Raw genomic sequence first — 26,458 nt, 5'->3', positions numbered from 1 at the left:
TAAATAAAAATGGTTTATACCACAGCTCTGTTAAACTCTTGATTCTGATTGGAGCAGCTCTGACAGTTAATTCAGTAACGACATGCACATATTTGGTAGACGCTCCACATAAACTGATTTTGAAAGTGTTGATTATGGTGTTTTCTGTAAGGAGATGTACAGTTACCATGTTTGAAAGAATCTTCAGCGTGAGCATCCATCAAAACTGAAGGTAATAATTTGTCTGACATACAAATATCTTTAGAACTGGGGCGTTTACTTTTGTTGCAAATAAATATAACAAATATATTAATATATACAGTTAATTCATTAATTATGCATTTTTATCAATGTCAGACTGCTGTGGTTTAATAGAACTCAAACGTGCTGCTGTGAGAAATTAATTATTGCAAGAAAAATCCCAAAATATAAGACGTGTTTTCATTCCGGAGCTTTTGACGCTCGCATTCAGAGACACACTCTTGCATGCACACACACATGCAAGTAGCCCCACACAGACATACACACACTCATACAAACACATGCTTGTGTCCACACACAGAATAATTTAAAGGCAAGCCACAATGACTCTACTACAGTGAAATCAAATTACTTTATTTCAGATTAACAGAAGCCAGATGTGAATTAACAAGCTTTGTATCATGATGTCATCGTGTGTGTGTGTGTGTGTGTGTGTGTGTGTGTGTGTGTGTGTGTGTGTGTGTGTGTGTGTGTGTGTGTGTGTGTGTGTGTACATTCAAAAACAAAATCCGAACCGAAACCAGCAGGCTTCTTCATCTCCATTGACAAACTGGATTAGTAATGACAGGACGGTGATGACAGTAATACAAATTAATTAATTAATTAATTAATTAATTAACAGTGTGTGTAAAATCTAAAAACAGGACATGGAGGAAAGGTATTTTTTTACAAAATAAGTTGCTAGTACCTGTAGTGCGCTCCCACTGATGAATTGGCAGATTTGACAGTTTTAAAGTGTGCAATAGAAAACAGCCCTGTGTGTGATTGTTTGTATGTGTATGTGCACGAATGAGTGTATCTGTCCTCAATTAACCCACTTGCCCACTACAGCTACAGCTAATTAATGATCATTGTGATGCCAGTCATTGATGCAAGTGCATGTGTTAAAACGCCACGCCGACAGCATGAGTGGCGTCCCCTCTCCTGCCCTTTTGTTCACAATGTCATTTTGCATGATGAGCATGACTGCGCCTGGATCCAGGCTGCTTATATTAAGCGTATTATTTAATAGGAGCTTTGTTATGACGATTTTTCTGAAACGTCAGCATTTTATGATCAGCTTTAATATCTAATTTACAGCTCTTTAGCTCAGAAATGTCAGACAGGACCTTTAGGATTAGGTGTATAAAATGGTCAAAGGACATTAAAAGTGGGAAATCGAAGGACAGTTTGCTGTTCTGTAGATTTCAATAGACAAAAAGCATTTGGATAAAAAACTGTTAACAGTACAAGATACATTAAATAAATGTATCCTGTAATGCTCAAAGTTCTGTCCATAGGTCTAATCATAATTCTCGTTCGAAAACTTTATTCATTTCTTTAGAAACAGCAAGGGACTTGTACGATTGTTGATCTGTGAAATCTAAGAGTGATAAGAGAAATCAATTTAAAAAAGACACAAGTGATAAAGTATGTAAGGAAAATATCTATAACAGATAAACTGTTCATGAATAAATTACAAGAATTATAAACATGAAGTCCTCGAAAACACTAATAAAATCAATACAAAACCTTTATCATTAAGATAATTGAGATATTATAGTAAAAAAGTCAACATCCAGGAACAAAAGTTAGCTTCCTGACCTTACTTGCCTGCCTGCCTGCATGATTGACATGTCTTTCTTTACCTGTATGTCTGTGATGTCACCACGTGTCCCACCACACCCCCCTTTCCCAGCATGCCTCATTGAGAAGGGTCAATGGTAATGCTGCCAGACGGCACCTAGACTTCACCTCCCGTGAGGAAGAACTGGATCAGTTCACTGTAAGTGTGTGTTGGATGTGAATGTGTGTTTGTGTGCTTTTAACCACTCAGAATGTTCAAATTCACGTTCTTCACTTTAATATGATTGCAGATTTATAATAAGCCGAAACTGTAAGGGGTTAGTTCTATTATTACAATGCTTTTTTTCTTTTTTTAATACATTCATTTGTTATAAGTTGTAAGTATATTTTATGAACATTCCTTGGACATGCTTAGGTAAACCTGCCATATAGGTCACTTCCTGTCCTCTAACGATTGCCAAACTATTTTTTAATATTGCTAGTGGAAACTTATTCACATATATCCTGAAGTTGGGTTTTTGCTATGATGTCCATACCACAGTCCTCCATTCCTGCTGCATAAAGTTGTGTTGATTTCCGGCCCACTTTGCACTTCCCACTTTCCACAAGTACACAAACCATGTAAAAGTAGAGATACACTAGGTAACAAATTACTCCATAAAAGTCAAAGTGTCCCATTAAACTTTCACTTCAGTAAAAGTACAAAAGTATTTGCCTTCAATTGTACTTAAGTATCCAAAGTACTTTGATTTATTAAGGCTATAATGTTCCTTCATTTTTATCACAAGACTTTTTACTTAATCACTTCAGGAAAGACTTTGATGTTCCTCTCAGCACATCAATATATTAATAGTATGATATTAATGAGTCAAACACTGATTGATATCCATTCAAATTATCATGAGCCCAAAACCTTCTTTTAAACTACTTAAACTAAAGAAATCACAAAAATAAGCCCACGTTAGAGTCAGGAGTTTGTTCCATCATTTATTCCCCTCAAAATGTTCTTCTTGCTGTTGTACTGTTGCTGATAAGTAGACACCACCAAGTGCCAATCAGAAGTTTAAAATGGAGCATGCTCTCGACCCTGTTTGGTGTCCTTTCAGGAAGACTTTACATTGTTGCACATAATGGCTCCTGCTTATCATGGTCACTCATTATGATTTCCCCCCATGTTTTATTTAATCACACTTCTTTATTTCCTTTGGGATTATTATTTTTATTTCTTCTCTTCAGTTAATACACCACAATCAACACATGCACTGCTTTCACACTTCTTTTAAATGATCGATTGCACATTTTCCAGATTGACCGGATCACAAATATTGCTCATTGTGCACTGACTGATCTTATTTGTCTTTCCCCTTTGCTGTTGTTAAAGCACTCCTACCTGGACAGGGAGACCTCTCTGATTGTCAAAAGCATTGCAGGAAAGCCCTCTCACTTGCTGACCAAGGTGATGCCTTTCGCTTGCTCCTCCTTCTCTTCTTTTTTATTTATTTATTTGTATTTTTTTTTTATCCCTCTGCATGTGAATGATCTCTGTTCGTTAGTATCTCCTAACTCCACCAATAGTTTCATCTGATTTGCATAGCCTTACTCCACTCCGCCTTATTGCTTTACTGCATCTACCTACACTATTTCCATCTTTCTTTCTCTCCTTATAGGAGTTGTTGTTGTGTTATTCTCCAGACAATTCTAATCCCTGATTTGAAGATCAGATCTTCTTTTATTCTTGCCTTGATTAGGATTAAACATAGGTGCATGCTGAGCTGATTGCAATTCAGTGGAAAAGGGAGATTTCTAACCAGACCTACCAGATCTGCAGAGATCTAAAAATTGGGCCTGTGTTTTAATTAATTGTTTTGTAAACAAAACAACCAACAATATTTCAACAAAAAATCGAATCTGGAATGAAATATATACCAGAAAACTGTGAACTAAACCAAGCTGTAATCTGCTTATCCAATAAATACTGTATTTACTAAACTCCAAATATCAAATAAAGAGCACAAGGAAGACAATTGTGTTAAGAACAATTACAGCCTTGTTGCCTCAGCTTACCGTTTTTTTGTGGCAATAAAGGAAAATAAAATGTCTCTGGAAGTTTGTGCCCAGTTTTCCAAATATAGTTTGATGAGAATTAGTTTGAGCTGCTCTGATGTAAATAAAATCATATGTACACTTCTTTCAGGGAAATTAAACCCAGGTGTGTATTTTTTGACAGGCCAGACATTACAAGAAATTGTTAAGGCATTTTATATTGTTGCTATTTTTAAATGCAGTACGAGATGCATATGTTCATCTCTGGGATATAATTTTTTTGTGGGGTTTTTTGTTGTTGTTTAAAAATACATTTTATATTCATGCTCATCAAAACTTGTTAAGGGTTTACAACTTAGTAAAGGGGTTCATTCTTGAGGAAATTCTACTTGTTAAGAATTTTTGTTTTTTTTTAATTAAAGGAACAGACTGAAGAACCCTTTTACTAAAATTCTATAGCTATAGAGTACATGGTTAAGAACTTTTTTTGACCTTTACACCAGAAGAGCTTGCACGTGTATGTTTTACAAAACTATTTACAGCACCTATCAAAACTGTGAATAAGAATTAAAATGTATATTTAATATAGGTCAGACATTTATTAAGCTGTATTTCTTCTACATTTGCTTACTGTGGTCTTACACTGAGGTGTGATGATCTATTCCCAATACCGTATAACAACACAGTACTGTTCTGCTCCTGTCACTGCCCATGAACTGCAGTTTGAAAAGATGCGAGAAAGTCCATGTTAGCCTTCAAACTTTTAATCTGGTATCTTTTGTGCTGAAATAGCCAATAAGTGTCAGATAGCAGCAACTACATTTGTAGAAAGGGGATAAAAAAAAATTCTATCTTTTATCTTCTATAGAGAGAATAGTGTTGTTTTTCTGGGGACTCAGAAGTTGCACTCGAGCTCAATATCTATATTATGTTAAATTTGAATGAACCACTTCTTAAGTATAACACTGGCTTCTTTAATTCTTATATACATTTAATATTGTTAATGAATTGTTGGTTATATTTAGCACTGCTATTACTATTTTTATATAGCTAACATGTTTTTAAATGGGACATCTGTGTTATACCATGTGATCATGTGACAAACACAATTTAAATTGGGGGAAATGTGCTCTCGGGATTGGGCACCACTTCCACTTCATGTGTATTTGTAAAGGTTGTTTACGTATTGTGAGCTTTGTGGATTGCTGTGTGTTTACAAACAGACTCGCAATTTGACATGAGTTGGATATATGTTTTGGCAGCTCAGGTATGTGTGTACATACCAATAAACATGCACCAATGCGATGTCACGGAGAGACTTTAATCCTCTTAATTGATATAAATGATCTTTTTTTGACTCCGTCACGCACACGTGCACATTTCTCTCAAAATACACATGTTTAACAGTAGGACAGCAACATTGAAGCCACTTGGCTGCCAGATTTGTTTGCTCTGGCGGTCATTTATTGGCCTACAAGTCTTTACAACTGTCCTCACGCACCCTTCCACTGTCCTCATGCGCACAAACACTGTCTCCCAAGCCCTAACTCTATCCCTATGTTTAAGAGCGTTTTATGTGTCCCAACACCTTTCTCAAACCCTGGCTACATGGTCCCTCTGTCTCATCCACGATAGCTCCATACTTCTTGTTGTCTTCGGCTTTACTCGTTGTTCGCGTCGTAAACTAGCCTACGTCTGTGGTGATGGAGAGCCGGGGAAATAATACACCAAAAAAAAAAACGTGCAATGACGGGAAACAGGTCGATGGGCTGAAAACTGTGAACACTGAGAAGAATAAACATTGATGTCTCCAAATAGATTAAAACTAATTTACCAGTCTGTTTTGAAAATGTTAGAAGTGGAAAGTACAGATATTTGTCTACAAAAATGTAACGAGTGAAAGTAGAAAGTTGTCCAGAAAGAAATAGTGAAGTAAAAGTTCTGATACCAAAAAAAATCTACTTAAGTGCAGTAACAAAGTGTTTGTACTTCATTACCTCCCACCCCAAAGTGGTTTCAGTGTCACCACAGTAAGATTAGCATCCTGGAATTATTCCCTTGACTTTCACATGCGTAAACATATTTTATACATATAAATCGCTTGGCCTTGAATCCTTTGTTTATTCTGTCACCTCATTTTAAAAAGATGTCAGCTCTGTGATGGTTTTGCTTTGTATCTGTAGACAATGTGTGTGTGTTTTTGTGTCTTTGTTTATCTGACTCCTAACCAACAAGGCCAGGCAGCCCCCCTGTTGTGGCGGTTATGCTTGGTGTATCGCCAGTTATCACATTTGTGAGCTTTGCCCATTTAAATCCCAAAAATTCCATTGTTTGTTGGACTTTCTCAAAAAATATCCTGTCTTGTTGTCATTTTGCACCTTTGTAGAGCAGGAAGCTCTTTACAATACATATATAAACTGTAAGGTGTCTTGTATGTTATTGCTTTTATCAAGTGCTAATAAAAAAAAGTTTGTTTTTGTGGTGGAGCTAGACATACTTTTAGGATTAGTAGGACAGCAGTGACTTCGTACATTTAAACTGATGTTTTTTTTTTTTTTTAAACTAATCGCAGTCTTTCACAAATCAGACAAAGTGCAGAAGTAACCAAGAAGTATGCACAGTGAATTCTGCACTAATTAAAAATAATAATAATTACTAATCAGAAAGCTGGTTAGCTTACGAAGACTCTTTTGGCTGATAGGATGATGGATAAGACAGTAACAAGAAATCTACTCTCTGAGGAAAAATGAAGACCGCTTTTATGTAATGTAGCCCAAACCTACATTAACCCAAGGTTGTTCTTTTGGAAACTTATTCACAGTCACAGTGTACTGTTGATATGGATCCATGCGTCATTTAAAACAGTCAACAGGGTGTGGTTCAGGGACTCCTATAAGAGAGATTTGGTGGCAGGGGAAAAGCATTAGAATATTTCTTTAAAAGTGATGAGAAGAAAGACCGAACTGAGCTCACGTTATATATTCTGTATGAGTGCTGAGGGGGTATGATGAATTACAGAACATGGAAGAGAGGGAGCGAGGAAGGAAGAGGAAGGGGGGCAGAGGAAGGCAAGAGACTTCAAAGGGAATTTGAATATTTTTGTAACAGCTTCTGCAAAGCCTGTTATCTCTCTCTCTCTCTCTCTCCTTTATACTCTCTCGGTTGAATCTACCCTTGACAAAGACCTGCATGATTTCTGGATGCTCATTTCTCCTGATTTTTCTATTTTTTCTTACATTGTTCTCCTTTTTTCATTTTGATATACATTGCTCCGAAGCCTATCACTCACTCCTGGCCTAAAGATTGGAAATGAAGCAAAGTGGCAAAAAGAAAGGGCAGAATGACAAAGCGTATTATTTCTCCCAAGTGCGTAAATAAAAAAGTGTTTCATTAAAGAGAGTCGACTTGTCAGGCTCAGACTATAAATTTCCCAAACTGACGCCGTTTCTTTTCCCAGACTGAGATAAAAGGACTAATGGGAGACGTCTGCTTGGACTCTCTGTAATTGGCCGCTAGAAAGAAGGTCATCAGAATGCCGCCCTCTGATTGGCCTTCAGGCTTTGGCTGTACACCGATTGGTGCTGTGGGTTTTCTGTGTAGGCCTCTGGTGTTTGTGAGGGGGATTAGACCCCAAGATTGGACACAGTCCCGGGGAAATGCAGCTGTTCTGCAGAGAGAAAGGAGTGTAGGCATGAAGCTGTGAAACAGAGAGACCGTGAGATGTAGAGGGACTATAAGAAAGTCGCGTTGTGTGGGTGAGAGAGACAGTGAAAGACACAAATCAATAGAAAGAAGCTGTAAAACACAGAGAGGAAAAAACAATGAGAGACAGAGAAGGAGAAGAAGAGAAACAACAAGAGGTACTTCAGTAGACAGGGAGACAGAAAGTAAATATAGCTGAGGAATCTAGAAGAAACTGGGAGTGAAAGACACAAGTATGGACAAACAGTAAGAACGCAATGGACCCCAAAAGAATGTGTTTAGAGAATTGAAGCAGGGAGACAAAAAAAACAGATAAGGATGTGAAGGAAATGAAGAGAGATATATGGAGCAAAGTAACAAGGGAAATGCTCGCAAGAAATGAGACAGAGATTGGAAAAAGTAGACAGATGAGAGCAGGCCATGATGAGAGAATGAAAGAGTGAAGTCGAGAAAAAAAGAAAGAGACTGGAGGAATGAGGAAGAGACTGACAGTTGCAGTGAATGGGGATCTCTATCTCTCTCTGTCTCTCTCTCTCTCTCTCTCTCTCTCCCTGTCTCTCTCTCTCTTTTTTTGTTTCTCTCCCTCTCTTTGACCCCTCCCACTCCTCCAGAGTGCAGTGTGTAGAGCTGAAGATCAGCAGCTTGCCTTCTAACACCTCAGTGTGTCTCCATGTCTCCAGCTGTGTCTCATGCGTTTGGACATGGCATATACACACACACAATTCTTTGCAGCTTCATACACATTGTGACTGAAAAGGATTGACTTATTATTTTTTTTTGCCTCATTTTTTTTCTTAATCATGGAATCGACATTTTGGCTGAAGGCGGTGTCTGTTGGCTTTTCATCTAAACCCTCACTCCTTCAGATCTTTTCTCCCAAACGAATCGACATACAGTTTCGTCTGTGACACTTTCCGCTTCGCTTCTCCATTGCTTTGGACTTTTTCATATGAAAAAAGCAGACCATTCGTTCTCCAAAGGTTGCAGAGCTGAGACAGGATGCGCAAGTAGGTCCAGAGCTTATAGTCGAGCGCACGCAGAGACACAAGCTGCCGCGTGTTTTCGGTTTGAAGAGCAAACATGGACATGATGACGGCGTGTTGGAGGGGACAGGTATGGCTGATTTGAAATGGGGAATGAGACGAACAGAAATCCACTTGTCGGCTTTTCAAAAGATAGGTGTTCAGTACACAGTGCTCTTGCTGGTGTAAAGGTATTGTATGTGGTTTTGTGTGCATGTATGTGTGTGTCTATGCAGTAACGTTTCTTTGTTATACAATTGTAGGAGGAGCAGGCTGCCAAAGCCAAGGCGGAAAAAATACGTGTGGCTCTGGAGAAAATTAAAGAAGCGCAGGTCAAAAAGGTGGGTGCACCAATGCACGTGTGTGTGTGTGTGTGTGTGTGTGTGTGTGTTAGAGGGTTAGAGGTTGACCACATGACACTTCTGACATTTTCAAAGTGTAATTGTTTAACTAAAAAATTACTTTTAAACTATTAAGTTGATGGAAGAAGCAAAAATCTTTAAAATGCATCAAATTAAGATTTTAGTTGTTGATTTGCTTTAACACGTTTCCTTTTTTTTACTTAAAAATGTTTGACATTTTTTATTAGATTTTTTTTTTATTTCAATTATATTCGAGGTTTTATTCTGAGCAACTGATACGAGCTGTAAATGAAATTCAAGATCACCATTATTTTATTTGAACATTTTCAATGTGTCTGCTCACACGTTCAGATGGTAAAATTTTTACATTTTCTACCATATGTAGATAAAAAATTATATATTTTTCTAAATTAGTGCATTTAAAGATTTGATTCTGTGAATGTGGATCATAATCAATGTTTTACTAAAATCTGTGGCAGTAACTTGATAAGCTAAGTTAATAAAAGCTATAATAAACCATCAGGGTATTGTTGCTGATGAATATCATAGAGGTGTATATGTGCTGCCTCGATGCTGCTCAGCATGAGGAGAGAGAGCGTGCTAGAAAAATAGGTCAGTGTGTGCAGAGGGGGGTGGGGTGGGGGGTTATTAAGAGAGGAGCACCACTAAGATTGACACAGCAGTATGTGTTACTATTTTGTATAGGAATTCCCACACATCCTGGAAAACCTAAACTAGTTTCACAGTCATGGAAGTATAACATTTGCCGATTAAAACACTGAGATTGAATACGATGGCTATATGTACAGTCAGCTGATGAATTTAAAAAAAGCCGATGTTGGGCCACCAAAAGTCTCCATAGCAGCTTCATTGCAAATTGGCATATCTCAAGAGTGCCAATGTCTAAGTCAAGTCATAAAAGTCATTTTCATTGTCATTCAACTGTTTCTCAAAATTGCTTTTTCTGAAAGCTCAAATTTGCAGTTAACACATAACAATCCACAGCCAAATAACCAACACAATAGACAGAACCGAAAACAATACACATAAATGTCACAACAAGCAGAGAAATATGAAATATGAGAAATACTGCATGTCAGTTCAGGGTACAGTGTATGCAGGTGATAAATCAGAGGAGCTTAGTCTTGATTTGGAGTGACACTTCAGTTCACAGAGTCTCGGTAAACAATGAGACTTTCCTTTTAATTGTCATCTGAATTTTCTTTTTTTTTTTACAGTTACAATACCAAAAGTCATTACGCAGTTTTTTTTTTGTTACGCAAAGCTGATATGAATGAGTTCTTCTTCTTCTCCTTTCGGCTGCTCCCATTAGGGGTCGCCACAGCGGATCATCCGTCTCCATACCACCCTGTCCTCTTCATCTGCCTCTTTCAACCCAACTACCTGCATGTCTTCCCTCACCACATCCATAAACCTCCTCCTTTGTCTTCCTCTTTTCCTCCTTCCCGGTAGCTCCATCCTCAGCATTCTCCTACCGATATACCCCATGTCCCTCCTCTGCACATGTCCAAACCATCTTAATCTCGCCTCCCTCACCTTGTCTCCAAAACGTCCTACATGCGCTATCCCTCTAATAAACTCATTTCTAATCCTGTCCATCCTCATCACTCCCAACAAAAACCTTAACATCTTCAGCTCTGCCACTGTCTCTAAATGAGAGATGAGAATGAGTTTAATGCCACAGTTATCTAAGAGTGAAAAACGCAAAAACCTGACAGTGCTATTGGTTGGAGGTGTTTACAGACAGTTTCTAGTCTGCCAATCTCATTGACTAGCCAATGATAGGCTCCTGTAGTTGGAAGAGGGGAGAAAGCACTTTCCTCAATGCAGAACCATTTAATTTGTTTTGTTAGATGCTGGTGGCAGGCTTTAGAAGAAAGCATGTGTTAGCTGTTGTTGTATGGTGGATGGAAATTGGAAAGACCAAATTTAAGCGGAACTTGCAGAAAAACATCAAAATACATTAAAAAAATGTAATTTATATTTGCATTTTGACATTAAATTTAATTAAAGAGCTTCTAAAAATGTCCTGCACCTAATACTGGAACTACTTAATACTGGAACTAGCTAATTGTGATGCAATTTATTTAATCCATTATGTATATTCATCATCTGCCCAATCATGTATTGTGTCATAGGCTTTGCCACACACAATAGTCACTCTGTTTTGAATTGTTTGTTCAGAGCTGAGCCCAGACGTGTCTTTTAAAGGCCAGTATATAAGCGAGCATCGTTTAATTGCACCAGTACATCGATTTGACACCCATTCACACTGAACACACTGAAGCTCAGTGTATTGAACAAGCCTCTGTTTCGCCTGTTTCTTTATCAGGAGTTTATAAGGAAACGATGATGTTCAGCCAAAATAATGCAGCCTGTGGAGCCCAATGTAATCTAATGAACAAGTGCCATGTGTGTCACGGTTAACAACAAGCAGAGTTTATGCACTTTTCTTTACCATATTTAAAGAATTCGCAATGCAGCAGTTTATTTTATGATTGTTACAGTTTAGATTTGACGAAAGTGAAGTATTTTTCCATTTATGGGTCAAATGGTTCTGGATAAATCCATGCCTTGTGACTGCACTGGCATGCATTATTCATAAGATGTTTATGAACTTACTCATAACAGATGCACTAGCATTGCCAAAATAAATATGAGATAGGAGGTTATTACTAGGTTAAATTACTATTGTAACAAATATCTGCAATATGTTTTTTGTGATGTGAAGCTACATAGTTAAGTTACAAATCTACATGTCTGCAAAGCATCATCGAGGAAAATAACGAGAGGTGTGTTTTTATTTGTATTTGAGTATTTGTGTGAGAGACCGAACGATGACTGTATGGCCTGTTGGCGATCTCTGCTCTTCTGTTTCTCTCTTTCTTTCTCTCGCTCTCTCATTCATGTAGAAATTTCATGTACAAATATATATATTCACTTGTGTATATATATTTATTTCGGCCTCTGTTTGCATCTCGTTCTTTGTATCTCTCTTGGTCCCTCTCTTTCATATTCTTTTTATTTATGGACTATATTATACTGTATAACTGTATTCAATTTCCTGACAGAAATTTTGTATCTGTATTAATTTGCAATTCCTTTCTCCTCGCCTTCAATTCAGATCCTGTTCTCACCTCATTCAGGAAGGTGAAGGCTCATCATTTATACTACTGTGTAGAAACTAACTAGTAGTTTGATAACTCTGCTCCATCTTCCTGTTCCACAGCTGGTGATCCGTGTGCACATGTCAGATGAGAGCTCGAAGACTATGATGGTGGACGAGCGTCAGAGTGTGAGGCAGGTGCTGGACAGCCTGCTGGATAAATCCCACTGTGGATACAGTCCTGACTGGGCTCTGGTGGAAACCATCACCGAGCTACAGATGGGTACGTGCTCTTATCTCGTTGTCAACTTCCAAGCCGAGTTAAAGATGGGAGATCTTTAGTAACAGGCTGAACTTATCAGTTAGAGGAATCAAATGAGATACGTGTCCAAATAACTGTCATAGGGATACGCCCTATCTTGCTACTTGTCATACACTTATTGCTCTTCAGTGAAAACATGTGCTTCATGACAGTTGGAAAGCTCATTTGTTATGAGCTTGGATGTGAGGAAAAACAATGCGGTGGGTTTTGTAGACTGAATCCTGCTGTAAAATTTCATCATCAGTCCTCAAACAAATGATCAACTCGTACACCTCGAAGAAGTTGGAACAGATAACAAACTACATCAAATCAACCAGACTATAAACCAAAGACAATTCCTCAGCTCCCATTTCAAATCCACATACAACCAGGACATATATACAATATCTCATAATGACAATGTAAAAGAAGTGTGTTTGAAATCTTTCTAAATGTATTACGAATGAAAAAAATGAAGAAAATAAATTACATGTAAGCAAGAATTCAGAGGCTTTTGCCATAACACTCAAAAATGCCAGTTCACTCAAATATCAGAAAGAACCAACACCATAAAAAAATTGCCTCTACCGGTGGAGAATTTTAGTTCACACTCTCTCTGCTTTCAGAGCGCATTTTTGAGGACCACGAGAACCTGGTGGAGAACCTTCTTAACTGGACCAGAGACAGCCAAAACAAGCTTATGTTCATAGAGCGTATTGAGAAGTATGCCCTCTTCAAGAACCCTCAGGTGAGACCTTTTACCTCCTGGCCCTGATGTGTGTAAGATTCACTCTCTGATATAATTTTTTTAATATCTGTCTGTCTGATCCTTTCCCAGAACTACCTATTGGGAAGAAAGGAGACCTCTGAAATGGCAGACAGAAACAAGGAGGCACTTTTGGAGGTCATTTACACACACAAACACACGCACACACTTTTATTGTAATATTAATAATAGGATTCTATGGAACAATGTGATCATGTGGGCAAATTACGCTAAATTATGTCCACCCTCTTCTTTAAATTATTACCTTGACTTGTTAGTCAGAGGGTTTTAGAATTCTGAGAATCTGTCATAGATATGGATAAAATGATTAAGAATCAGTTCATATGCGAGCAGCACAGCTCCAAGATCTCTGGTTTGATTTTGAGCACTAATGCAAAAGGGGCGGGTTTGGGGGGCTCTTTGGTCAACTGTTTTGTATCTTTCACAAAGTGGTAGCTTAGTGGTTAAATTGTGTTAGACCACCAAGATGCCATTCCCATAACTGCTTAGTTGTAAGTCACTCTGGATAAAGATGTACAAATTCTATACTTTCAGATGTAAATGCTTGCTATCAGATCAACAGACCAATTATAGGTACAGATTGAGCAAAGATCCACATTGATTCTAAATTCTGATCAGTCTGTTCAGATCTGCTGTCCTGTATTGTTGTGGTAGCTCAGTGGTTAAGGCATTGGACTCTGGATCGGAAGGTCACGAGTTCAAATCCCAGCATCGCCAAGCTGCCACTACTGGGCCCTTAAACAAGGCCCTTAACCCTCAACAACTGCTCAGTTGTAAGTCGCTCTGGAAAACGGCATTTGCCAAATGCTGAAAATGTAAATTCTCAAATTTGTGTGCGTAAGAATTTTTTTTTAGGCCGGACCAGATTTAAAATAGAACCCATCCTTTTCTTTTTGTTCTACTAATGTACTGCTTGAGGTGGGTATGAATGCTTTTGCTAAATGTGTGTGTTCTTTTTGAGTAGGAATGTTTCTGCGGTGGCTCTGTATCAGTGCCTGAGATTGAGGGAGTGCTCTGGCTGAAGGATGATGGGAAAAAGTCGTGGAAGAAGCGCTACTTCTTACTACGCGCGTCTGGCATTTACTTTGTGCCTAAGGGCAAGGCCAAGGTGGGTGTGGGGGTGTGGGTGTGTGGGTGTGTGTTGGTTATCACATTTTATTACTTGTTTTTATCACTGTGTGTGTGTGTGTGTGTGTGTGTGTGTGTGTGTGTGTGTGTGTGTGTGTGTGTGTTGTGTAAAGTACAGTGAACTAAATGAGTTTTTCACTGGTATTTCCTGTTTATGGATCCACTTAGCATAGTGTAAACCATCTGCTGCCTGTGACTGTGCCTATCGACTTTAACCGCTTGGGAATAAATCCACATATATGCATCTTTTCCTCAAAGCACAACCATATTTAACTCACATTTACTGTGAGAGCAGTTTTCTTTAATGAAGTTTATATATTTATATACCCTTAGTGTGACATTACCTTTATTCCAATTAATCAGTGTAATGGAGTAACATAAAAGAGAATGACATCATCTTTATTGTTCCTTCTCCAGGCCTCTAAAGACTTGGTGTGCTTTCTGCAACTGGACCATGTAAATGTTTATTACGGACAAGACTACCGGAGCAAGTATAAGGCCCCCACTGACTACTGCCTCGCTCTTAAGGTGTGTGAATATATGTATGTGAGTGTGTGTTTGTGTGAGATATCCCTTACTTTGCCATTAAAATCAATCTATTTATGGTCATAAATGGTCCCTAGAGTTTGACCCCGAAGCATCCTGTGTGTTGTAATACCATTAGTCCTCCATTTCAGCTTCCTCCAAGGATTGTCATATATCAAAGCCATCTGCTTGCTTGGGAGATATCATGCCATTTAGCTATTAGTCCAGGTTTATTTATTTATTTATTTATTTTTATAAAAACAGTTGCGGCAACTCCCCAGCAATGTTGTCAAATTCAAAATGTCTATATCATACCTGCATGTAATATTTCCCACAATGTTTGAGGTAAAAACAATGACAAAATAGAAATTTGATAAAGAACTGCTGACAGTGTAGATCAGAAATTTTTAAATCATTTGGCAACCCTCCCTCCATCCTTCCACTTATAATTATAATTTAAGTAAGTTTAAGGGTCACTGTAGTTCTACATTTGAAAGAACATATAATTTTTCAATTCCATTCAAAAGCAAATCTTTAGGAGGGGGAAGCAGTGACAGTCACGTGACTGGTGAGAGTGAAGCTTATTCCATTATAGCTTATATAAGCATTACTCCAGGAAGAAACTATAGTACATTATGCATAATACATAACCTTTTTACAGTGTAATCACTTTTTACAAGATCTACATTCATGTATTTAGGTATTCTGGGACTTTCACTATTTAAGATTCCATACTGTCTATTAAAAAATGATATTATGAATGAGTAATTTATTGTGCACTGCCAGTACCCATTGCTGCCCTCTGGTGGTAGCTCTAGATACCACCTCATCATTGGAAATCATGCTAGGTATGGTAACACCCTGAACTCTCCTTACAGCATCCTCAGATTCAGAAGAAGTCACAGTACATCAAGTATTTGTGCTGCGATGATGTCAGAACTCTACACCAGTGGTTCAACGGGATCCGCATTGCCAAGGTAAACAAGTTGACACTAATCTCAGACCTCTTATATTGTTTGCCATATAACCAGCTTGATACTGATAGCTTAGTATGGTTCACTATACTAATGTTAGAGATGTATACATGTTTTTGCAGTATGGGAAGCAGCTGTACCTGAACTATCAGGAGGCTATGAAACGCACCGAGGCTGCCTACGACTGGTCATCTCTATCCAGCTCCAGCATCAAGTCTGGCAGCAGTTCAGTCAGCAACACTGGTGCGCCATATACAAACATTATCACTTAATATGACTGATTAGTATCGTGTTCATTCATATTATTCTTACCATGTTGGAAGGTGATATCAATATATAGTGTTTTTTTACATTTAATCAAATCATGAGAAGAGGTTTTAGCCGGCAAATCACCTTCATAGTGCTCATTGTGCTATATAAGCATTGTGAGCATGTGACAATAGGATATCTGATCCAAAGATCTAAGTGAAATGTCATGAGTGCTTAATAATTGATTATAACTATTTCTTCTCAGATGGAAATTAGTAATCTACATACACGCAATCTTTTATCTTTTAGCATATGAGGAAATATCTTAAAAGTTTATAGATTTGGTATGCATTGACCAGAGTGCTGGATCATAATGATTTTTCCTCTTTGGTTGTCGTTGTAGAGTTGCAGTCCAACCACTCTAGTCAGACAGACAGCGGGGTCTCAGATGGCACCGCATCCACACATGCACGCTCACAGAGTGTCGTCAGCTCCATTTTCTCTGAGGCCTGGAAGAGAGGCACGCAGATGGAGGAAATTACTAGAGTGAGTTGTGAATATCTGCATCTAAAGGAAGATTTGCAGTTTTGTGAACTTACTTAATCGGCAAAACCGATTCATGGGCCGACTTGTAGTTAAACTGCTAAAGAAAAAACTTTGTTTTTAGTTCACATGAAGGCAGACAACACTACATACATTGTAGTGGTGTATAATAATAATTAAATATTAAATATTTTTTTATATATTCTTTCCCCCTCAGTCGAGACCGGAATCTACGCGTTCAAGCCATTCTATCCACAGTGTCCATGGTGGCCACTCCAGTCATGCTCACGTTAACACTCTGCATTTGGCGCAACAACAGCAGCATCCAAACGCCTCAGTACATTCCCAGCAGCATGTGCAGCCTCAGTCAAATTCAGTGCCACACCCATATGCACAGTCAGCCACCCAACATCGTGGTAGCATTACTCAAACTTCCATTCAAGCGCCGCCCCAGCCTGCTCCAGTTCCGCCTTTGCCAGCTCCAGCTTCACTGTTGCCAACTCCAGCTCCTTCCCAGCCTTCTCCAGCCCCATCCAAGCTCTCTCCAATTCTAACCCAGTCCTCTCCAGTACTACCGTTGCACTCTCCAGTTCTGGCCCAAACCTCTCCAAATCGTTTTCAGTCCACTCCAGCTCCAGCTCCAGCTCCAGCTCCACCACCCCCACCGCCACCTCCACCTCCACCTCCACCCCCTCCTCCTGTGTGCGTCCATCACTACTCTGGCCCACATATATTTGCCAAATACAGCACCATCAACCGCCTAAAGAATGCTTCTCATTCTTCTAAGCCACACCCTCAAGCACAGCAGGTGCTCCCTGTACTATCCTCTCAGTCTTTGAAACCCCACCTAAACAATATTCCACCAGGAGCAAATGTCCCACCTCCACCACCTCCTCCTCCACCAGCACCAATGCCTGCTCCAGGTTCAGCCATGGCTGTCCTGAAACTGGGCCCTCCAAGTCCAGCCACTGTGTCTCAGTTCACACCACCGCCTCCGCCATCCCCACCACTGCCATCTCCACCTCCAGCATCCATCAAATCCCAACCTCTTCCACCTCCACCATCAACCCAGTCCCATCCTTTTCCCCCACCTCCATCTCAGGTATCCATCCAGTCCCACCCTCTTCCCCACCTCCACCTCTAGCCCCTATTCAGTCCAATTCTTTTCCCCACCTCCAGCCCCTATTCAGTCCAATTCTTTCCCCCACCTCCAGCCCCTATTCAGTCCAATTCTTTTCCCCACCTCCACCTCCAGCCTCTATTCAGTCCCATTCTTTTCCCCACCTCCACCTCCAGCCCCTATTCAATCCCATTCTTTTCCTCACCTCCACCTCCAGCCCCTATTCCATCCAATTCTTTTCCCCACCTCCACCTTCAGTATCTGTTCAATCGCATGCTTTTCCCCACCTCCAGCAACTATCCAATCCCACTCTTTTCCCCAACCGCCACCATTAGCACCTGTTCAGTCACATGCTTTTCCCCACCACCACCTCCAGCAACTATCCAATCCCACCCCTTCCACCAGTTATTCAGTCCCAAAATTTTCCACCACCTCCACCTCTCCAGTCCCAATCTTTTCACCTTCACCACCAGCCCCATTACAGTCTGAGAATTTTCCTCCCCCACCTCCACTGCAAACCAACAGTTTGCCTCCTCCACCTCCACCAACACCCACTCCACATTCATTAACTTCCAATGGCCTCAAACACATTCTAGCCCTGAAGTTCCCAAACATACCCAGAGATGAGTCTGCTTCCACCAGTCAAACTCATTCATCACTACTTCCTCCACCTTTTCCACCAACTCCTCCTGCCCCTCCTCTTCCACCTCAGCATGCTCCTGCTCTTGCGCCACCTCCCCCTCCCCCTCCTCCTCCGCCACCTCCACCTCCCCCACCATCTGCCTCAGGGCCACCTCGGGCATTATCCAAAAACTTTACTGGAGTATTTCCACCCCAAACTGCACCAAAACCATCCAGTTGCCCTATGCAGGTGTCCCTAGTTGCTCCTCTTCCAGGCACTCCACCACCTCCTCCGCCTCCACCACCACCTCCACCTCCACCTGCACCTTTGAAAACTCATCCACCACCTACATTACCCAAGCAGCAAAGCATCACTAAAACAATCCCTTCTTTGAGCCAGACCACTACTACATCATCTTTGGTCAAACAACTTGCTAGCCAATTTCCAGGTGCTGTTCCCTTAATGGCTAACAATGTAGAGGGTCACAAACCCCCACCATTAGCACCTGCCGTTAAAACTAAACCAAAATGGCAGCCTGGTGGACAAGTCCAGCAGCAACAGCAATCACCTGAGTTTCCACCACCTCCAGATACTACACTTACTTTCCCAACACCACCACCTCCGCCTCCATGTCCACCTCCTCCACCTCCACCAGGTCCTGCACCACCACCTCCACCTCCACTGCCCCCTGTACAGTTAAGCTCTCCCGCGAAGACCCCTTCTGGATCCTATGGAGCAGGCAAAAAGGTTCCCCTAACCCCATTACGCAACTCCAGTGTCAAGTCCAACTTTTCAGCCGAATACCAGGAGTCCCGCCAAAATCTAGTGAGCAAGTTTAACACCAGCTCAACTTCTTCTGCTCATGTGTCTTCTGGTTCTCCATCCAAGGATTTATATTCGGGACCACCTGCACCACCTAAACCTGGCAAGCTGAACCTGGCCAACCTACCAATGGCTTTGCAGAGCAGAGTGGGTCAAAGCCAGCAGCCCATCACAAATCTTTCCTCCAGTGCCCAAACTCAGAATAGCAGCTTTCCTCCTCCTCCACAAACATCAAATCTCCCACCTCCACCACCCCTACCAGGCACCCCAAAAGTAGCAGTAGTAAACCCCCAGCCCCAGCCAACATGGAGTAAGAATTCCCTGAAGAAGGCAGCCCCTCCTACATCATTGCGGCGCAACAATACAATTCCAGAGCCTCCACCACTGTCACCGAATCTGCAGGGAGGTCCTGCACCTCCAACATCTCCAAAGGGAAGCTCTCAGCCAAACTTTCTAGAAGACTTGCATCGGACTCTAAGGCGCAAGTCTTTGCGAAACTCTGCAGCCAAGTTGGACCCTGTGGCGACCATGGATGACATGGTACTGCCTCCACCTCCTCCAGAGCTTCTTGATCAGCAGAGACTTAGTGGGAGTGGGTATATGTCCAACAACATTTCTGGCTATGCAACAATAAGGCGAGGCCCACCTCCTGCCCCGCCTAAAAGGGACCACAGCACCAAACTGACAAACTGAGAGTACTGGAATGTCCTTGGATTCTCCTTGATGATCACTCATACAAGGGATTTGGATAAAAGCAATCATTGGAACTGGCTTTTAAACAATATTTAACTTTATGATCGAGTGATCAAAATTACTCATAGGTCAAATGGTCATACTGGTGCACTCAGTATCAAATTCTCTTTCAAACAATGACATGAAGGAAATCTCTGCAACATACTGGTACTGCATGAACTTAATGGCAAAATTATATTAAGCTTACAGAAGCTAATTTGGTTTTGGGTGGTTGAATGTCATGAACTATAGGGAAATTACAAGAAGGATGAATTTTGCCTTTGTTTTGTTTTTTTATATGAATTTATTTAAATACATGAAGACATTTTTTATTTTAGGATATGCCTGTTAAGGATTGACTATGGTTGTGTGAAAGGTAGTAAGTTTTAAGTGTTTTTGTACTGAGAGTCTTTGGTTGGCCTGGCATTTCCCGTTTCCCTGAAAGAGAGGGATTTAATATGCCTGTGAATATGCTTGGCATTCTTTGGTTGCTTGTGAAGTTTAAAAAAAAATGTTTTTCAACTCTTTGAGTGATATTAAGTAGCAGTTTTCTCAGTGCATAAAATGCTATTTAGCTTTATAGGTAACAGTTGAGACAAATACCTTGGGAAAGATTTGGAAAACATTTAATGGGACATTTCATCAAAATAAGCCTGTCTCATGAATCTCAAAAAAGAACCGAAGAGACTTTTCATGAATGCTTACAGAATACTGTGAGATTTTTTTTGGAATGTGTTGAACCTGTCTGACTTCTCTACACAATTCACATCATTTCAATATGTTACTGTACAATATCACCAGATTTAACTGTATGTTTCTGATTCCTGAATACAATTATTGGTCTTATGCCAAGAATTCAGGCCTTCTGTTAACAGTTGTTTATATATCATGGACTTCAAGTGGCTTGGTGTGTATAGCTCATGTCCTGCATCTTGAGATCAATGTCCAAACCTTTAGCAGGAAGCAGTCAATATACAGTCCTTCTTGTATAGGTATTTCAAAATTGGTTCAATTACCAGTGGGATTGTTATTAATGTCCCTACTGAAATAATGATGACCAGAGAGTGTTTAAAACCATAAAATCAAACCATATAATCAGATTTCAGCTGTCACTAAGCAGCAAAATGCAAAAAAGACCACACCATATATGTATAAACGTGTAGAACCATGTATTCCACAATCTGTTTTTGAAGACTGAATATTCAACAGTATCAAGTTTCTTTTAAAGGTTTTTGATGATGTAAACATTAAATTATTAAAGTTAATTATCCAGTCTTAAAGTACTACAAATTCTCGTCTTTTAATGTCTATGACGAATGGTATTGAACGAGACTATGGAATGTCACAGTAAGAATGGTATATTTGAGAATGCCTGTGATTGGGGTTAAAGGTGGTCCAAGCAACATTAAGGAAAAATTCAGAAGGTAAAATGCTACTGTAGTTCACAGTTTGCATCATTTTGCAGAGTAAAAGTTAAGATTATCTTTTAATATTTGTGTAAACAAAAACTTTTAAATAAGGCTTAATGTATGTATTTGAGATTAGATTAAGTGTGTGTGTGTGTGTGTGTGTGTGTGTGTGTGTGTGTGTGTGTGTGTGTGTGCGCAAAAAGTGATACAGCCCAACCGTAACATTGTCCTTTATTTTAATATTTGTCAAAGAGAAGCACCCATGATGTGGACATGTTATGTTATGTTCCTATAGCATCATTTTTTTTTAAACATTTAATTAATCATTTTGTATGTTGTATTGTACCACCAAAACTTTACAGCACCACCAACTATGGAAAATCACTCAAATCTTCAAGGTCTGTATCCATATATTTTTTACTGTTAAAAACGAAAAGGGCTGCAGCTATTCCAGATGGTTGCTGAAATAATCTGGTTGGCGGTTGATGCCACCACGTCTTCCAGGGTATATCGGTGGAGGTGCATCAAAGCTTGGAGCCACAGTCGAAAGTACAGGGTCTGTAACAAATGTAAGTGTGTGTATTATAAATTGCTCATCCTGGATCCAGTTGCAAGCATAATCAAACCGATTTAAATTTGTATGACTAGTTTGTAATCTCTCAAGATTATCAACTTGTAATTTATATCGTGTTTGGTTTATGCTGGTTATCATAATTTAAATAACTAAAATAATTTAGATGTGTCCACAGATCCTGCTGCACTTTATCATTATTAAAGCTGCACCAAACACTCCAGTTTAAGTGTGTATCGCCACATCACTCCTCAACAGGTGCATACAGTGTTGTAACAACTAGTGTCCAAATCGTACACTAAAATATGGAAGTTCAACAGTGGTTTAATAAATTCCTCAACATTTATTTAAGTCAAAGTGAAGTGACTTTTCAATCCTCAAACTAAATATTTTGTGTGTATTGAATGTCACACATATCAGAATTAATCCAGCAGGAACAAAACGTGTTTTGATAAATATGCTTACCTTTACGAGCAATGCGATTTGGATCATATTGCCATCCAGTCCACACCTGAAACTACAAATACATCCAGTTTATTTAGCTTGATTAGGCCACCCGGATTTTTTTTATGTGTTTGTATATAACCTGGATCTGAAAGGACGACATGATCGGAGTATGGTGTACAGCTTCACAAGGCTTATACACACTCACCTCTTCACTGGACTCGGAGCTAGAACTTTGTGCCTGGCTGCATTGGATCGAGACGACACTAGTGAATCTCTCAGACAAGCGTGTTCGGATCTGGCAGCCCGCGTCCGACTGGACACAGGAGAAGGGATGAAGAATAAGAGGACAAAGATTGGGTTGAAATCATAAGGGAGGAAGACGTTCTTGAAAATTGTTATGTAAGAGCAAAGTAAACTGAGCTAAAACTTTTTTTTTTCTTTCATGGAAAGTGTAGTTCCAAACTTTCAGTTTCTTTGAATTTGCTTGGAAAGGTTCTGTTGGCAAGGCACCAGATTGAGGTCAATGCTGAAGAGTTCATAGCTTTTTTTCACGCTCACCATTTCACAACAAGAAGTGCTGAGTCGTTTCAAAATGTTAACCTGTTTAATTCCTCACTTTTTTTAAAGGGCTAGTTTAATTCTATTAACTCTATTAATTTAAGGGCTAGTTGATTCATGAACTATATTGTGGTTCATGTTTTGGTTTACACAATTCAGAAAATACTGTAATCTAGTATACATCGTAATCAAGTAAAAGCATATGTAATTATTAAATGTTTTTTTCCCTTTGTGTTCCATTCCGTTTCTGTCAAAAAAGTTTGTATTAGCTTTTGAAATCTCAAAAAAATAATCTTGTGTTTAATTCAGAGACCTTCCACTCTTTTCTTAGTAAGCACCCAGTTATCCTGTTATGTTATTATCAGATATAAAATCAGTAAATTATCAATTACCTTTTAAGCTGAATTGAACTAGCTAGCTAGTGTTGGTGAAAATGCTAATCATGTGTAAATAAACTTCCACTCAGGAATCCTGTTATAATTGCTAATCGGCTTCATGTATTTTAATTCATTTGAAAAAAATGCTCATTATGTCCATTGTGAACTCGGCAGAAGTTTATTGTTTCACCTAAAAAGAGATTTTGACATGTCTGCTCATGTCAGCTAGTCTGCAGTGGACATTCTGAGCTTTTATAAATGACTTTAAATTCCTCTCAGGAATTCTGTTATGACAATGTTTGTAGCATAACAGTAAAACAAAAAATACACAGTGTTTGTTTATAAATATGGCTAAAATTTAACAGAAATTTGAACACTAAAATAAACCACAAGTTATACATGTTTAGAATTTCCACTGCTAATATTAATCGACTATACCATACCATCAAGTTTGCCTGACTGAGACCTGATTGAGATTTTAAGAATTTGTATAAATGAATGGCTTTTAGCTTTTCACATGTGAACTGAAACACCACTGAATTATGACAAATATAAACAGAAAGCACCAAGTTATACACTTTTTAAGACTTCTATACCAAGATCAATTCATAAGCAAACAAATTGGGGCTTACCACAAAAAAGCCTCTATTGTAGGCGCAGCCCTGAGGGTCCATCCCAGAGCCCTTCCGACATTCTGTTTCCCTTAGAGAGAGTTTTAGCATCATATCATATGTGTTTGACCCCAATGGAACAACCTGGAGTAATGTAATGGAGAAAAGCCTTGAATTATACAGAATGCAGTAGCATTAGCACATATATACATACTATTACGTGCCTCCTTAAGAGCTTTCAGTGGACCTCTAACTGAACAACCAAAAACAAGGTCTGCAGGACTAAATCCAAAAGATCCTTGAACAGCTTCTCTTACTGCAAATAGCACAAGGGGGACTCCTTCATCCCAGTCTTTCTCAGTATCTAAACAGTATTTCCTTAACATAGATTTTAAGGACTGGTGAAATCTCACTAATGCACCTTAGGACTCAGGATGATAAGGACTGGACTCATGATGAGTTATGTTTAACATTTTCATAACCTGTGAAAATACCTTGAATAAGAAGTTAGTTCCTTAATCCGTTTGAACTACCTTGGGTAGCCCAAAAGTGGTAAAAAAAAATATTACATGTTTTTACCACCACTGAAGAAGTAATTCGACGTAAGGGAACTGCTTCTGGAAACCGAGTAGCAGCACACAATATTGTTAGTAAATGCTGATTCCCAGACTTAGTTTTAGGCAGGGGACCAACGCAATCAACAAGAACACGCTCAGAAACGCTCAGTAACACCTACATATATACATACATTCACTTCATAACCACATGCACCAAATAACACTGAAATCTATTATATCTGTCTAGTCCACATATGTGTAATTGCTTAGAAATTCTTTTCACAAGGCCTCTAGTAAGTGATTTTTCAGGATTTCATTCATTCAAGTCTTAAGGGTTCTATCACTTTTATACCTATAAAAAAATAATTTATGTAGCAATTCCACCTACCTTTGTGACTGTAGCCTTGGACACCCTGTAGAGGTGATGGCGAGCGAAACGAACATTGATCTCATCCAGGGCCATCCTCAGTGCCTCGTCTACTTTAGAGCTCAGTTCAAACAGAGGGAGCCCTGTTGGGATTTTAAATTGGTCATCAATTTTGCAAGTTTGCAAATCTGGGTAAATCTGTATCATTAGACGCTACAAAGTAATGATGTCAGAGAATTTTGATAAATACGAACACCAGTTGTAGGGCAGAGCTGATGAATATTTTGTCTTGTAGCATAAATATTTGAAACGTTGCTGAAATATAGATACAGTTGAATTGTACTGTACATACGTATTTTATTGTGTTCAATTGTTTAGAGGTCATAGAAAAATGTGAACAGTTTAAATACAATTGTACAATCTTAGATGTGAACTCAGATTTAATGCCAAGATAAGATATAGAAGAGATATAGATATATACAATATACAGTTGATGGCATGAGTAGTTTTTGAAATTCTTTTTTTTTTTTTCTTCTTCTTCTTCTTTATTGACTTTAAATAGCTGTCATCAGTGGCAATCGATGTCTAGAAAACCTGCTGATTGTATCAGAGTCAACATTTAACTGATTGACCGATGAAGGCTAAGCTAGTCTTAGACTTGAATGATCTTACCAGCATTCCTATTGGAAAATATTGCTCTATGCCTTATACACTGTACATCATTTAAGATTGAATGAGCAGATTCAGTCTCAACCTCCTCGTTTATTCACATCATAAAAAAAATCAACAATATTGTAGTGTTATGATGATAAAAATGTATATGTATGACATACCTAAACCTCCCAGGCACTGAAGAAACAGCAGGAGCAGAATGCAGCACTTCATTTTCATCTGTCAATCAAACTGACACTCGTGGTCAGCAGTAACCACCACTACCCTTAAATCCCCACGCCCTCCTCTGGCTGTGTTCTATTTCACAAATCTTCTCATTTCCCCTAACCCCTCCCCTCATGATGAGCCATATCATTTCATATATCATTCATTTTCTCATATTAATTTGAGCTTTTCCACTGTTAGAATTTAAAAGAAACCAAAATGATTGTGCTGTGTGACATTGACAAAGTGGAATTCACTCGATCCATATCTCCTAAACCTTCTCTATAGGAAATGGAAACAAGGAACCTATTTTTATTGGAATCAGACCTTTGTCATTCTCCATATATTTACTTTTCCCAGTATGCTGCTCTGTTTTACTTGGCTTCTCTCTTCTGTCTAGTCAGATAGATCAGGATCCATACTTCCTGGAACACGCTTTCACTGCACTAGGCTTATCACTAACTGATCCAGGATCAGTTCAACCCTTTTTCCTGCATTAGATAAAGCAGTCTGTGACCATGGACACACAAAAGGAAAGGTTTATCCAACTGTGTGAGAGCTGAGCTAACTGTAATGGATTAGGTAAATACAGCCAGTACCTGGTAGATCGACTGTTTGGTTACTTTAAGAAATGATATAATAACATTACATAACTATTTGGAATTATTGTGTAACATGAATGTTAGGAATAACTATTGTGTAACAGGGAAAATATATCATTCTTCGCCGCAGCACATAAATCATTATAGACATTACGACATTTGATAGACTAGACGTTTATTCTTAAAGAATTGGAAAATATATGTATATAAATAATTTG

General features: G+C 39.1%; 2 protein-coding genes across 5 annotated transcripts in view; one reads left to right on the top strand and one right to left on the bottom strand.

Annotated features, from left to right (window-relative positions):
• Positions 1–17,841, top strand: part of raph1b (Ras association (RalGDS/AF-6) and pleckstrin homology domains 1b) — a 53,684-nt gene extending 35,843 nt beyond the window's left edge. Inside the window, exons 6-17 of one of the 4 annotated variants that reach the window (XM_046837257.1) lie at positions 1,919–2,005; positions 3,188–3,262; positions 8,837–8,914; positions 12,186–12,345; positions 12,990–13,111; positions 13,202–13,267; positions 14,115–14,258; positions 14,696–14,806; positions 15,682–15,780; positions 15,900–16,020; positions 16,430–16,572; positions 16,787–17,841. In XM_046837257.1, the coding sequence (XP_046693213.1) occupies positions 1,919–2,005; positions 3,188–3,262; positions 8,837–8,914; positions 12,186–12,345; positions 12,990–13,111; positions 13,202–13,267; positions 14,115–14,258; positions 14,696–14,806; positions 15,682–15,780; positions 15,900–16,020; positions 16,430–16,572; positions 16,787–17,713 (2,133 nt within the window). In that variant the 3' untranslated portion in view covers positions 17,714–17,841. The remainder of the gene's footprint in view (positions 1–1,918; positions 2,006–3,187; positions 3,263–8,836; positions 8,915–12,185; positions 12,346–12,989; positions 13,112–13,201; positions 13,268–14,114; positions 14,259–14,695; positions 14,807–15,681; positions 15,781–15,899; positions 16,021–16,429; positions 16,573–16,786) is intronic. The other 3 variants (XM_046837259.1, XM_046837258.1, XM_046837260.1) reach the window with 3 other exon arrangements.
• Positions 17,842–21,488: 3,647 nt separating this feature from the next.
• On the bottom strand, positions 21,489–25,692 carry spp2 (secreted phosphoprotein 2). The gene is made up of 6 exons (XM_046837261.1): positions 25,596–25,692; positions 24,784–24,905; positions 23,860–23,982; positions 22,498–22,605; positions 22,311–22,362; positions 21,489–21,832 (listed from the first exon to the last, which is right to left on the bottom strand). The coding sequence occupies exons 1-6, from the start codon at positions 25,651–25,653 to the stop codon at positions 21,720–21,722; spliced, it is 576 nt and encodes a 191-aa protein (XP_046693217.1). The 5' UTR covers positions 25,654–25,692; the 3' UTR covers positions 21,489–21,719.
• Between the last annotated feature and the right edge of the window lie 766 nt (positions 25,693–26,458).

Source organism: Silurus meridionalis, chromosome 24, assembly GCF_014805685.1.
Source record: "Silurus meridionalis isolate SWU-2019-XX chromosome 24, ASM1480568v1, whole genome shotgun sequence".
In the NCBI taxonomy this organism is placed as follows: Eukaryota; Metazoa; Chordata; class Actinopteri; order Siluriformes; family Siluridae; genus Silurus; species Silurus meridionalis.
Note: the sequence above shows the minus strand (reverse complement) of the source record. Positions and strands in the feature narration are given on the sequence as shown.

Bases quoted from the DNA above. Each gene is read 5' to 3' on its own strand.
- spp2 (XM_046837261.1), bottom strand. From the start codon at position 25,653: ATGAAAATGAAGTGCTGCATTCTGCTCCTGCTGTTTCTTCAGTGCCTG. The intron at 22,606-23,859 runs GTAAGCCCCAAT...TCCTGTGTCCAG, and splicing joins ACAATAGAGGCTTTTTTGTG to TCGGACGCGGGCTGCCAGAT. The intron at 22,363-22,497 runs GTGAGTGTGTAT...ATGTATTTGTAG, and splicing joins GCTCCGAGTCCAGTGAAGAG to TTTCAGGTGTGGACTGGATG.